General features: G+C 40.1%; 1 protein-coding gene across 2 annotated transcripts in view; it reads left to right on the top strand.

Annotated features, from left to right (window-relative positions):
- Positions 1–15,000, top strand: part of LOC143035710 (uncharacterized) — a 330,735-nt gene that overhangs the window by 251,455 nt on the left and 64,280 nt on the right. For both annotated transcript variants that reach the window (XM_076202592.1, XM_076202591.1), the window contains exon 4: positions 1–50. This exon is cut by the window's left edge and continues 114 nt beyond it. In XM_076202592.1, the coding sequence (XP_076058707.1) occupies positions 1–50 (50 nt within the window). The remainder of the gene's footprint in view (positions 51–15,000) is intronic.

The raw sequence follows: 15,000 nt of genomic DNA, 5'->3' as shown, positions 1-15,000 counted from the left end.
GCACCAACGAGCTCCCTGATAAGATGTTAGAATTCTTCGGCTTCTCAAAGGTATCATAGTATATAAAGAATAATAGTTTGTAGAAAGTAATAAAAATCTGAAAATGTTGCACGGGTGATGATGGTGATGATAGTAGTGATGATGATGGTGATCGCGATGATGATGGTGATGGTGATAATGATGGTGTTGTAATGCACGCCGTTTAGTCAGAAGAAGATAAAAAAACAAAGATTGAAAGAGATAGAGAGATAGATAGATAGATAGATAGATAAGTAGATAGATAGATAGATAGATAGATAGATAAGTAGATAGATAGATAGATAGATAGATAGATAGATAGATAAAAAATAGAAAGATAGAAATATAGAAAGATAGAAAAACACACACACACACACACATACACACATACACACACACACACACACACACACACACACACACACACACACACACACACACACACACACACACACACACACACACACACACACACACACGCACACACACACACACACACACACACACATAGAGCGGGAGGGAGGGCATGAGTGAGGAAGATAGATGAAAGTTTAAGAGTTTAGATAACTAAATATATTGCTGAGGGAGAACAGACTTGGGGACAAGTCGGATCTGGGCACTTTTCTTATTTTTCATTTACATAGATCTTGAGACGCTAGTGACAAAACTTCTTTGATTTAATAATGGGTCTTTTTTCAGATGGACTTTTGGTAAATCAGTGTATTATATAATTTTTATTGTATTTCCAATAGATAATGTACGCAAATTTAAACTACACGTCCCACCAACAAACAAATGAATAAAGAAACAAAGGTATATTTATGACATATCCTGATTTCTAAGAAACTTTATACAGATGTAACTCCTGAAGCGAAATACCGGTGTGACAAGTGTTCCCCGCTTTATCTTATTGTGCAGTCACAAGTTTACAGATTAATGACCAGTGTGACACTAGTATGATGGTGATGGCACATGGGATGGAAGTGGGGGAGGAAATGAAAGGTGAGATTGGCAAAAAAGCATTAATGGTGTATGGTTTAGGAGAACGTGCAAACATCTGTTTCAGATAGAAGATAATGATGTGTAGTGAGGGTCTGCATTTGTTGTCCTGTAGGGCAATGGTGGTTGATTGTTTTATGTTTGTGTGTTTCCACGCTCTTAACAGCTTTCTTTCTATCCCATATACCTGCAATACCTCCCACAGTGCCTTCCTGTCTATCCTGTCATAAGCCTTTTCCAAATCCATGAAGACCCAAAAAATATCCTTACTTTTTCCTAAATCTTTCTCACATATCTGCCTTACCACAAAAATATGATCTACGCAACCCCTACCTGTGCTAAACCCTCAATTATTACTTCCTCTATTCCTCTCCTAATCCTCTCAATCAAAACTCTTCCATAAGCCTTCCCAGCTACACTCAACAAACTGATCCCTCTGGAACTACTACACTCACACTGCTAAGAGCAGTCAACAGTTTTTACGAGAGTACTAGATCCTGTGTATGAATTAGAAACGGAGGGAGTGAGTGGTTTGAAGTTAAGATGGGGTTTCGCCAGGGATGTGTCGTGTCGTCATGGCTGTTCAATTTATACATGGATGGGGGTGGTGCGAGAGGTAATTCCAAGGGTAATGGGCAGGGGATTGGATATGTTAAAAAATGGAGAGAATGGGAGATAAGCCAGCTGTTGTTTGCTGACAACACTGCAATGTAGCAGGATCAGAGGAGGGATTAAAGAATCTAGTGACGGAGTTTGGGAAGGTGTACGAAAGAAGGAGATTGAAGATAAATGTGGATAAAAGTAAGAGAATGAGATGTACGAGGGGAGAGGATGGTAGCAAATAGGAAGTGAGTATTAAGGGAGAGAATCTGGAGGAAATGGATACCTTTAGATACTTGGGTGCGAATGTGCCGGGAAAGGAAGGAGTGGAGGTGACGGTAAAATGTAGATTGAGAGAAGGGGGGTTAAAAAGTGTAATGTGAAATAGACATTTGGGAATGGATGCTAACAGTAGATTGTATGAAGGGGTGATTGTGCCGAAGGTACTGTATGGGGCAGACACATGGAATATAAGAGAGGAAGACAGGATTAATTTAAATGTTTGAGATGAAATGCCTGATAAGTATGGTAGGGGTTACTAGGTTTGGGATGTAGAAAGTATTTTGTTCGTGGATCACGTGGTAAAGAATTAAACTGTCACCCGTGCCTACCATGTTAATCTACTAAGGCATATACGGGTAAAAAGATGAGAACTTTTTTTTATCGGCGTTGGAAGCTGTTTCTAAGGGCGTTCTTCCACCAAAACAATGTGTCAGCTAAAAAATCATCTATGGCTCTTACCGCTGTTCAAGATTGTGGCTTAGAATCTATTGAACATCCTTCCTATTCACCTGATTTAATCCAGTCAGGCCTCTACTTGTTTCCAAAAACAAATAGATTAAAAGAAAAACAAAACTAGATAAACAAATAAACATAATAGTAATGAGCTCATTAGTCGCTGTTTTGTCTCTGACAATGACATCATCGATGCCATGAACTTCTGTTTAGAGAAATAAGATTGTTCCTTAAGGGAGTGTTGCATCACTTTATAGAATAGGTGAAATTAAATTTTTAAATATGTATTTAATGAACTCAGGTATAATTACCCATTACATTAATGTATAATTCCTAAGTGAATATTTAGTGAAGATATAGTGAGCTCTAGTGAAGCTCTAATTACTTAATGGAAAATCCTTCCACATCATTCAGCTCGGTATAAAATGAAAGCTTAGAGTCTGGGAAACAAAAGTTATTGAATACATTTCATCAAACTAATACCTCTGATTTTATATTAACTTGTTTCTCTGAATTATTAAAAAATGCTTCAAAATTCAGGTTTCATAAAAAAAAAAATTTTTTTCATTGTATAGAATAAAGAGCATTATTTTTTTTCTTTCAAATGAAACAAAAATGACAAAAATCCATACAGAACATCCGAAGATATTACAACAGAAAGAACAAAAACATAAAATTTACAGGACGTGGGATTTAAAATTTCGCAACCATTTTTCACGACCATTTGTTTGATAGTTGTGATGTATAGCAAATCTCCAATTTCCTCTTCTTTACTGATGAGATGTGCGGTGAGTGGTGTGGCGTGGGTGGAGGAGGTGTAAGGTGGGCGTGGCTAGTAGATGTTTGTGGAGTGTTGGGTGCAGCTGTGCTGATTTTCTTCTCTTTCTTTTTCCTTCTTGTTTCTATTTCAGGCACTCACGGGCCCTCTCTATATTTTGCGGCGTCACTCTCTTGTTTCTTGTTAATCATTCCATGATCACAGCAACAATACAGGCCGAGGAATAAAAAATGTAGCGTACGATGAGAGCGCCAGGAAAGACGTCACCTTACTTTGACCTTTTCAAGAGTACTGGTGCCCTGTCCACTGTCTTTGTGGGGTATGCTGGTGGGAGAAGTTGTCAAATATCTCCATAAACACAATTCTGTAGCAAAAAAACATATAGCTATAGAAATGTTGACGCTAAAATACATACAGAATGTTTTTTTATGCAATGGGGTTGCCAGAGGTTGCCAACATTTTATCTATTTAATGATGTATAAAAAATAGAAACGAAATATAGTTGTATAGCACTGTATGAGTGTTGCCACCATCATAGAGATTCTTTTGAAATGTTTGCCTAAAAATCACTCATGTGCCAGATTTTTTCTAATGATCGCTGGCGACACTCCCTTAAAAAATGAAATAATAAAAAAAAATTAAAAAAAAAAAATAATAATTCAGAAGCTCCAGGACCGCTCAACGAAATATGTGAACTTGAAAGAGACTATGTTGCGCAAAATAGATATGTAGATTTTGTGAAAATAGACGTTTGTATCTCGAGCCATGAATTTATTAGCCAACACTCGTATTCCTACGATAACTATACTATTTCTATGTTACTGAACTAGTTATGAGGTCCACGTTTTATGTCATGGCTGTCCTTTGCCCCAGAACCTGTCACCTTGTCTTCATGAATTTAGTACTTTCTTTTAGCATATAAGAATTTGTTTTTCATGATTTACTATCTCATATTTTCTTGATTGCATTTTCTCGTGCAGAATCAAATTTGCCATGTCCGATTCCAGTTCATCCAGGTTTTCCTGTGGGGCTATACAGAAACTAACATCTTCCATTTTCCTTCATAGCTTGGCGTCATCTTCTAATATGTTTATTTAGATATCACATCCTGCCGATCATTGCAGTATATACCAATTTGATTACTTCTTTCTAATTCAGATGTTTTCCTGTAATCATAGTTGTTGCTCGTCTTTCCAAGAGAAATTTATCACAATTGCTCTTTAAATTATTTTTCTAATTTCCTCGCCAGTCTTTTGTGAAGCACCTTGCCAAGTGTGTTTTTGATATTTAGGTAAATATAGGTGTGTGTTTCTGTATTATCTAGTGCAGGGGTTCTTAACCTTTTTTCTCCAATTCCCCACTTTTTAGTGAGCCAACTCTCCATTTCCCACCACAGCATCGGTGACAACAAGAAGACACCAGAAACAAACAAAAAGAAACAAAAACACATCGATTAAAAAAAAAAAGAAAAAAAAAAAAAGACTGGTTCTTCTGTCCGACCGGTAAATTCCCCACTTGGTAACTCCGCCATTCCCCACCAGTGGGTTAAGAACCACTGATCTAGTGTGTATTTATGTGTTTGTATCTGATTGGTTTCCTATGTGGCAAATATTTTCCGTCTGCAACTAGGAGCTAAACGAAGTCAACTTATCAGTATAGAGAGTTAAGGTATTTGTCTTTCTACTCTGCGACACTGCTTCTGACCCAGGGCAGTGGACAAGGATGCAGGAATGACCCGTCATCCAGGAGGTGCCAAGATAAGAGGGAGGGAGGAGGGTGGAGGGGAGTGGAATATATAGGAAATGGAATGGGTGGGAGTGGTTTCTATGCCTTTTTCTTTTTGGCTACCCCCCGTGTAGGGGGAAAAAAGCCTTTGGTATATGTATGTATGTACTCTGCCAGCATCGGGTGATTCTTAGTTGTGTAGCACCAGATAAAGGGTTAACCGATTCCTATCATTGATAATCATCTTGGAAAAACAAAAAACAAAAAACAAAACAAAAAAACACCGTTGATGACGACATAAACTTTTTTTTTTTTTTTTATGTCAAAAGCTCCTGATCGTTGTTCTTCAGCTGTGAGGCCGGAACCCCGTATCTGTGCTATCTGAGAGCTCTCAAGGATGATTATCGCATCCGCTATCTCGAAAGGGTCTTGGGGGCTCAAATGGCACGACGGCAAAGTTCCTCAAACCGCCACACACCAACTTGCTGGTACTTCCCACATCTAGAGACTCCGACCCAGAGGAGAGCTGCAATCGTTAGGTGTAACAAAGAACCTTTAGTGTTTTCCTATTCCCTTTTGGAGGTTTAAGAACTATGAATGGTACCTCAATATGATATTTTTCTTAATCTCATTCTATTTTCTCGTAATTTTTTATCATATTTTATTTTTCAATCTTATTGGTTTCTATCGAATTTTTAATTTTCATTAATAGTATTGGACGCCATGTGATTAGCTCCAACGAACCAGTCAAACCATCAATACAAATTCTATGACAACACTTGGCAGAAACCAGACGAAATGTCGCACTGTCGAACAAAGCGGCATTGATTAAACTGTCGTATTGCACCGAGCTCTAGTATCAGTGCGTCAGCCCACTCCTGAGTGATAAACTCATGATTCGCCATCTCCTTTGGGGAAAAACTTTCTGAAAATCACCAAAATGGACTCAATGGTTGGGAACCAATTTCAGGCCCTCCCATGGATAAAGAATCTCTGGGCTATTGTCTATGTTTTATTAGTGTGGAACAGCTTTAATATCTCTAACTTATTAGATAACAAATACTAAACTAATCAATAATAAATCAATAGGATATCCTGGCGGCAACCTTAATAAAATATAAAAGTGTCCTAATTCTATTACAATTATAGGTGAATGTTAGACTGTAATTTTTGTATTATTCTCTAAGGGGGATCTTAGTCTATACTCTCAATTATCCTATGTTGATTATAATTTTTTTTTTTAGCTTCCGAAGCTAGCTCAACACTGGATACAATAAAAAAAAAAACCACACACACATACAGTAACTCCCACTATATTTTGGATTGTGGCCCAGGGAGGGGAGGGGGCATGGATAACAAGTTGATAGTCATTGCGGCCTACCACGTCCTCCACTTAGACAAGATCCGATGTCCAGAGGAGGAAGGGAAGAGGGCACTGTTGCTCTCGAAGTCCCACGCGGCTTCAGCTTCTGTGGGAAAGGCTTTATCGATCGGCCAATTGTGACCAAGAGGATACTTGGGTGGGATGCTGACAGCGGGAAATAGATACAGTTTCTCGCATTCGCACTCTCCCGCTTTCGCTCGTTCTCTCTCTCTCTCTCTCTCTCTCTCTCTCTCTCTCTCTCTCTCTCTCTCTCTCTCTCTCTCTCTCTCTCTCTCTCTCTCTCTCTCTCTCTCTCTCTCTCTCTCTCTCTCTCTCTCTCTCTCTCTCTCTCTCTCTCTCTCTCTCTCTCTCTCTCTCTCTCTCTCTCTCTCTCTCTCTCTCTCTCTCTCTCTCTCTCTCTCTCTCTCTCTCTCTCTCTCTCTCTCTCTCTCCCTCTCCCTCCCCCTCCCTCTCCCTCTCCCCCTCCCTCTCCCTCTCCCTCTCCTTCTCCCTTTCCCTCTCTCTCTCCCACTCCCTCTCCTCTCTCTCTCTCTCTCTCTCTCTCTCTCTCTCTCTCTCTCTCTCTCTCTCTCTCTCTCTCTCTCTCTCTCTCTCTCTCTCCCTCTCTCTCTCCCTCACCCTCTCTCTCCTCTCTTTCCTCTCTCTCTCTCTCTCTCTCTCTCCCCCTCCCCCTCCCTCTCCCTCTTCCTCCCTCTCCCTCCCCCTCCCCTCCCTCTCCCTCTCCCTCTCCCTCTCCCTCTCCCTCTCCCTCTCCCTCCCCCTCTCCCTCCCCCTCTCCCTTTTCCTCTCCCTTTCCCTCTCTCTCTCTCTCTCTCCCTTTCCCTCTCTCTCTCTCTCTCTCTCTCTCTCTCTCTCTCTCTCTCTCTCTCTCTCTCTCTCTCTCTCTCTCTCTCTCTCTCTCTCTCTCTCTCTCTCTCTCTCTCTCTCTCTCTCTCTCTCTCTCTCTCTCTCTCTCTCTCTCTCTCTCTCTCTCTCTTATCGACGAATTTGAAATTCCTGGGTATACGCTGTTTCACAAAGATAGGACAAATGGGGAAGGGAAGGGGCAGTGATATACATTAGAAAAACCTTGTATCCCATCGAGTTTACATTAAACACAGGGAAAGAACTACTTAGCATGGAGCTTCAGCTAAGAGAAAAACGGTACAGGTCTATTCTAGTTTACAGACCATCACATCAGTGTCTCGACGAGGACGACCAGTTGTATCAAAAAATTACTGATTTAATAAGCAAGCAAACAGCGGTTATCTTAGTGGATTTCAACTACCATGTAAACTGAGAAGACAGAACAGGGGACGATGAAAGTAGGAGACTTATTCACTTTGCAGATAAAGCATTTCTTACCCAATGGGTACAAGAGCCTACAAGAGGAAAAAATATACTAGATCTTGTGTTCACCACTGAGGATAACATATTACACAATGGATCTGTGGATGAGGTCCTAGGTGAAAGTGATCACAATGTAGATAGGTTTAAGTTACGCGCTCCTGAACTTGAGGAAAATAACCTCTCCCCCTCTCTCTCTCTCTCTCTCTCTCTCTCTCTCTCTCTCTCTCTCTCTCTCTCTCTCTCTCTCTCTCTCTCTCTCTCTCTCTCTCTCTCTCTCTCTCTCTCTCTCTCTCTCTCTCTCTCTCTCTCTCTCCTCTCTCTCTCTCTTCTCTCTCTCTCTCTCTCTCTCTCTCTCTCTCTCTCTCTCTCTCTCTCTCTCTCTCTCTCTCTCTCTCTCTCTCTCTCTCTCTCTCTCTCTCTCTCTCTCTCTCTCTCTCTCTCTCTCTCTCTCTCTCTCTCTCTCTCTCTCTCTCTCTCTCTCTCTCTCTCTCTCTCTCTCTCTCTCTCTCTCTCTCTCTCCCTCACCCTCCTCCTCCCTCTCCCTCTCCCTCTCTCCCTCCCCCTCCCTCTCCCTCTCTCCCTCTCACTCTCCCTCCCCCTCCCTCTCCCTCTCCCTCTCCCCCTCCCCCTCTTCCTGATCTAAGAATAGCTGATCTTGCTGGACTGAGAGGAGGAGTTGGTGCATTGGCAACTGATGTAGGTGTCAACGTTCAGGACTCTTGGGACTCATTCTGTGGTCGCTTTATGGCACAACAGGCAAGTAGTCAAAGAAGAACGTCAACAACCTAAATGGTTCACACGAGAGATAGGGAAAGCAATTAAAAGCAGGACAGTTTCTTATCGCCGCTATAAGGCAAACCGTAGCGGTTTTACCCATCAAGAATATATCCGCTTGCGCAGGTGGATTTAAAGAATGATAGAAGCAGCAAAACGTGGTGAAGAGCAGTGGGTGGCCTCATCTTGCAAGGTTAACCCCAAGGAGTTTTTTTAGCTACGTTAACAGCAGGGAAACATTTAGAAACAAAATTGGTCCTTTGCGTGACTGTGGTGAAACACTTCAGAACACGGACCATGAGATGGATTATATTCTCAACCTACACTTCTCTTCAGTATTCATTGGATAAGTAGATGGGGGCAATTCCTGAACCAGTTTTGGTACACGAGGGAAAGTTCATGGAGAACATTCAGTGACGAGCATCAAGGTCTTAGCCAGACTAGACAAACTTAGCGCAAACAAGTCGGTCCGGATAGATTCCTGCCAAAGCTACTGCAGGAGGTTCGCAAGCACGTGGTCCTCCACCTAGTGAAAATCTTCAATAAGTCTCTGTGGACAGAAAAAGTGCCTAGGGACTGGCGGGAGGCAAACGTGACCCCTATCTTTTAGAAAGGGGATCACAAAAACCCGGGGAATTACCGACTGATCAGCCTTACTTCTATAGTAGGGAAGATACTGGAATCTGTAATTATGAATAGAATAGTTTCTGGAGGGAAACAATCTATCATTAGCCTCGCAGCATAACCAGCCTGATAGATTTCTTCATGTCATGCTTCAAGAATATGACTGAAACAGAGCAATTGGCATACTTTATCTAGACTTTCAGAAAGCCTTTGATAAGGTACCTCATAAGAGGTTAATGTCTAAAGTTCACGCCATGGGTATTAGAGGAGCAGTGTTAAATCGGATTGAAGCCTGATTGAAAGATGGGAGACAGCGTGTAGTTATTAATGGGGCATCGTCTAACCGGTCTCCTTTTACCAATGGGTTACCCCAAGGATCTGTATTAGGTCCACTCCTCTTCATCATCTATATAAATGATATAGATGTTGGAACTGAGCCGTATATCTAGGTTCGCGGATAACACTAAGTTGGGAGCAACTGTCGCAACACCTGAAAGCGCAGAAATTCTTAGGTCAGACTTAGAGAAAGTGGGAGAGTGGTCTGAGAAGTGACTGATGCCATTTAATCTGGATAAGTGTAAGATCACGCATATCAGGCATGCAATCCAGAGGGCAGACTACTCTCTTTTGGGTCATGACATGGCATGTACAGAGTTGAAAAAAAAAATGGGTGTCTTGATTAGCAGCGACCTCAAGTCCTCCCAACAGTGTGCTGAAGTAGAAGAGAAGCCGCAAAAGCTTTTAGGTTACATTAGAAGACAATTTCGTTATCTGGACCAAGAAATAGTCTTGACACTTTACAATTCTCTATTTCGTTCCCATATGGAATACGCCGTCCAGTTCTGGTCGCCGAACTTGAGGATGGACGTGCAGAGACTAGAACGAGTTCAGGCACGAGCAACGAAACTTATTCCCGCCATTAGATACATGGGCTACTAGGGGCATCTCAAGCCTTTGGGGCTCTTTTCTCTAGAAACCAGGAGATTGTGAGGACAGTTAATAGAGGTTTTCAAAATACTTCAAGAATTTGATAACATTGGCTATCGATATCTCTTCAGCTTAAACATGAATGCCACTTGCAATCATAAGTGGAAGCTCAGTCCCCCTTGATACTCTTATGAGAAGGTTGATGACTTTTACACCTATAAAACCTGCAACCCTTGGAACAGACTTCCAAAGGACGTGGTAAACAGTTCCTCAGTTGAGCAGTTCAAAAGACGGTTATACAAGGTGCCACACACATTAGTGTAAGTACTACTGTGTGTCCCCGGTAACCTTTTAACGGTACCTCCTCGGTATGGGTTGTTAAACCTTTTGAAGTACTGAGAGTCTTTGTAACTCTTTGTTACTCGCTCTCTCTCTCTCTCTCTCTCTCTCTCTCTCTCTCTCTCTCTCTCTCTCTCTCTCTCTCTCTCTCTCTCTCTGTGTGTGTGTGTGTGTGTGTGTGTGTGTGTGTGTGTGTGTGTGTGTGTGTGTGTGTGTGTGTGTGTGTGTGTGTGTGTGTGTGTGTGTGTGTGTGTGTGTGTGTGTGTGTGTGTGTGTCTATCTCTGCTTTTCTTTTCTTCCTTCCTTCCTTTCTTCCTCTTTCTTTTCTTTCTTATTTCTTTCCTTTATTTCTTTCTCTCTTCATTTCTGTTTATTTGCTTATCATCTATCCCAGTACTGTTCGATAGCTGTTGCTTCAAGAAATGCTTCCAGAAAAAACGAGGGGGAAGGCGACGTTCAAGCTCAGGTCAACTGTAACTTGGAATCACCTCAACGGATTTTTTTTTTCTTTTTTGCCCTATAATTAGCTGGATTGTTTGTACTTACATCGCCAATAAACCTACTTCCTCGTTGCTTAATATTTTTTCTTAGTCCAAAGTGTTAGTAGCATATGAATATTTTCAACTTTGTTGTTATTATTTGATATCCTGAAAATACGCATTAAGTAGCTCCAGAGGTTTCGCTTCAATAGAAAACCCATAAAAATTGTCACTTGATATTTCATATTACTTTAGTAGCTCGCCATTGCACCCTCCATAATTTCTTATCCTCTTTAATGAGATTCAGCGAAAGAACATGCTCCATATATGGACAGAGTAAAGGAGTTGTATGTATGTGTATATTAATAGCTAATCTGGCTGTCACGGCTGCGGATCTAACCTGGCTTTGCTTTTAGTTATTTGTATGACATCAAGTGTACATGCACATACATGGTTTATTGATACAGAGCTGTGTTTCTAAAATCGAACGATCGCGTCACAAGTCCTGAAATGTTTTATGCATGCTTTGAGGCTAAGATCAAATTGTCCGTTCTTAGGCAGGACAAAATTAGAATTTTGTATACGAGACAATATGGCACAAGTGGCAATAGTATTTGTGAAATAATACGAATGTTTCAATACAGGTCTAAAACTTAATACATGTCTGTGAAATCTCTGTAAAGAGTAAGTAAAGGAGGACTACCGATGAGTATGTAGAGCCATCTCCTAAGTATAGATACCAACCCTTCTGGGATATCAGTTGTTGTGTTGTACCTTTTTCTGTCAACTATAGAAATCCTAGGCAAAGACATTTATTTATATGACAGTTCGTTATGAGAGGACCCTCCGCTTTGCGACCTGACGTCACGAGTGTTGCTGTTGTTGATACGATACCGGACGACGCACCAGTGTCCACATGACGTGACGTGACGAGGGACATGCAGCTGGCAAGATCATGACGCATGACGGGATGGTGACAGTGTGAAGGGTGATGATGGTGACGTGGACGATGAAGTGTGTGTGTGTGTGTGTGTGTGTGTGTGTGTGTGTGTGTGTGTGTGTGTGTGTGTGTGTGTGTGTGTGTGTGTGTGTGTGTGTGTGTGTGTGTGTGTGTGTGTGTGTGTGTGTGTGTGTGTGTGTGTGTGTGTGTGAACGTATGTGTGTGTGCGCGAGCGTGTGTGTCAATCCAGTTGAGGGTCACTATCTCTTGCTGTCTTATTTCTCAACACATTTTTTTTCTTTTTTTTTATAATTTTCTTGGCTCATTTTTTGTCATCTTTTATCTCGACAGAGACCTGTTATGACCCATTACAATCCACACGACTTTTTCACGTATGTTTTGGACATGCACTTATTCTTCAAGTAACTTATTGATTAGTATGTGACTACAGATAAAGTTGAACTTCTTAACCAGCTTTTTCAATTTTTTTTTGTAACTTTCATTCATCCTCCTTATGTTCTTTCCGCTTATTCATGTACTTATTCATCATTATCTCTGCATTTATCATTCTTATTATTCATACAATATGACGCTGTCTCTTTCCCTTCTTTCCTCAACAGTCGATCTGACTGTTCTTTATGTGCCAGCCGTTAGTCGACTCCGAACCATCACGTGACGGAAATTCAAATCTTTTCCAAACGCTTTCATCTTATAGTCTAATTTACATTTGTGTATTAATTCAATCATATCTATTAGTTTATTAATATATTTATCTATTTGTATGGTGTCTATAATACTGCTTTTCCTAGCTTATATCCCTTGTGAAATACTGAATTATTCATTACTGATTTTTATACTTCAGATTCGATGGCACTGGGATCCTCCTTTCTCATGTCGACCTGACTTGCATGAGCGGTCGCTACTGTGTTGTTAACACACTAAGGAAAACTTTTTACCGTCAGGCATAAATAAACGTCTCAAGCCATGTTTTGCAGTAGTATGTTGTTGAAATCAACAGTGAGCGCGAATGACCTCTGCAGTTTTTTGTTATGGCTGGCGTTGGGTGATTTTGTCCACATGGACAGTGGCTCTCAGCTAAGTCTATCTAGACTACCGAATCTCGACGTGATAACGGACTATGTATGTATGTATGTATGTATGTATGTATGTATGTATGTATGTATGTATGTATGTATGTATGTATGTATGTATGTATGTATGTATGTATGTACGTATGTATGTATGTATGTATGCATGTATGTATGTATGCATGTATGTATGTATGTATGTATGTATGTATGTATGTATGTATGTATGTATGTATGTATGTATGTATGTATGCATGTATGTATGTACATATGTATGTATTTATATATTATGTATGTATGTATGTATGTATGTATGTATGTATGTATGTATGAATGAATGTATGTATATATGTACAGTATGTATATATGTATGTATGTATGTATGTATGTATGTATGTTTGTATGTGTATGTATGCATGTGTATGTATGCATATGTGTATGTATGCATGTGTATGTATGCATATGTGTATGTATGCATGTATGTATGTATGTACATATGTATATATGTATGCATGTATGTGTGTATGTATGTATGTATGTATGTATGTGTGTATGTATGTACATATTTATGTATGTATATATCTATATATGCATGTATGTAAGGAAAGAAGGAGTATGTATGTATGTAGGATATAAAGATTCGTTTGCATGCACGTATGCATGTGTTATGTACGTGTCGTCAGCTACATATTCTTTGTTAAAAAAAATATGACTCTTTTGCCATTGTGTCTATGACCTGAAAATTATTTCTTCGGCAAGCTCTCTCAAGCATATAGTATAACTTCCTACGAAATCCCTCTCCTGTTTTATCCCTTCCAACTGTGATCTTCCTTTTCTTTATATTCCATCAATATCAGAATTCTATTTCCTTCCTCATTTCTACTCGTTCTATATACTTCCTGATTCCGTTCTGTTACTGAGAGGTTCTATTTTGACTGATACTCCACTCTTTCTCGTCTACTCTTTCGGCTCCAATCTTTAAAAAAAAAAAAAATCTTTTTACATTTGTGTTCAACCCGATGTGACTTCACCACTCACACATATGTTTTGCTTAATTCCTCCCTCACGGTACACTCCAGCTCCAAAACTCTACCAATCTCTCTTAGGCCGGCCACACACATGCAGTTTAAACTGACAGTTACAACTGTTCAGTTGTAACTCTCAGTTGAAACTGCACGTGTGTGGGTATCTCAGTGATACTGAGATACCCACACACGTGCAGTTTCAACTGACAGTTATAACTGAACAGTTGTAACTGTCAGTTTAAACTGCACGTGTGTGGCCGGCCTTACCTTTGTTCCCATTCTCGGCTCTCCCATAGTCGACCCTCAATGCTCCGTTACATTTTTTATTTCTCCTCCTCTCCACCACCAATATCAGAAACCTCTCCTAAGCCACGACAACAAATAAGCCCCTAATCGCTCGCAATTCGCCCGGTGGCAATAGCCCTCTTTTATACACTACTATCTTTTCATTTTCCTACAGACATTCTTCCCCTCCCACAAAACCCGATCCCGCGCAAGCGAGGTGGTCTTTCCTTGGAATCCAGAATCCAGAAACCTCTACGCCAGTGGTCCTCAACTGAGATTTCTTGGATCCAAGTCACTGTGGTTGACACAAATATACCTCGGTATCAAAATCAAAGCAAAAAAAAGATCGATCAATTTGGAAGTAGGTAGAAACAACTTTGCCAACCGTGTAGTTAATGAATGGACTAAACTTCCTGCACAGGTAGTGCAATGTAATTCAGTTCGAAGCTTTAAGAATCATTTAGATAAACACCTAAGTAAGATGCTGTAATGATTATAATTTATCTTATATTATCTGTTTTTGTTTTGTTATCATTTGTCTGTCTGATTTTCATTTATTATTAGTTATATGTTAATTTATTATTATTTACTATTTACCTGTTTGTTTATTATTTAACTATACCTATGCAATTATTTATATATTTTATTTGTTATTTACATTATCATAGTTTTTATTTATTATCTTATTATTAATATGACTTTTTTTTCGCATCCGACCTAGATATGGATCAAAAGGTCTCCTGTCGGCATGCTCCGCCTTTGTAATCCTTTGTAATCCTTTGTAACTGATCAAAATATTTCTTTTGCATCTTTTAATATCCTGTGTTTCATACTTGACAGGCCTATCACATTTACTTCTCTCCTGATTTCCTGCAACCCTTGACGTTCTCTGCTTTTATCCTCAACCCACATTTTCTCTCCGTAATTTTCGACATTCTTGCGGGATCATCA

Source organism: Oratosquilla oratoria, chromosome 19 (genome assembly GCF_046742065.1).
Source record: "Oratosquilla oratoria isolate Oo_2021 chromosome 19, ASM4674206v1, whole genome shotgun sequence".
NCBI lineage: Eukaryota > Metazoa > Arthropoda > Malacostraca > Stomatopoda > Squillidae > Oratosquilla > Oratosquilla oratoria.
This window is presented reverse-complemented; position numbering and strand designations above follow the sequence as displayed.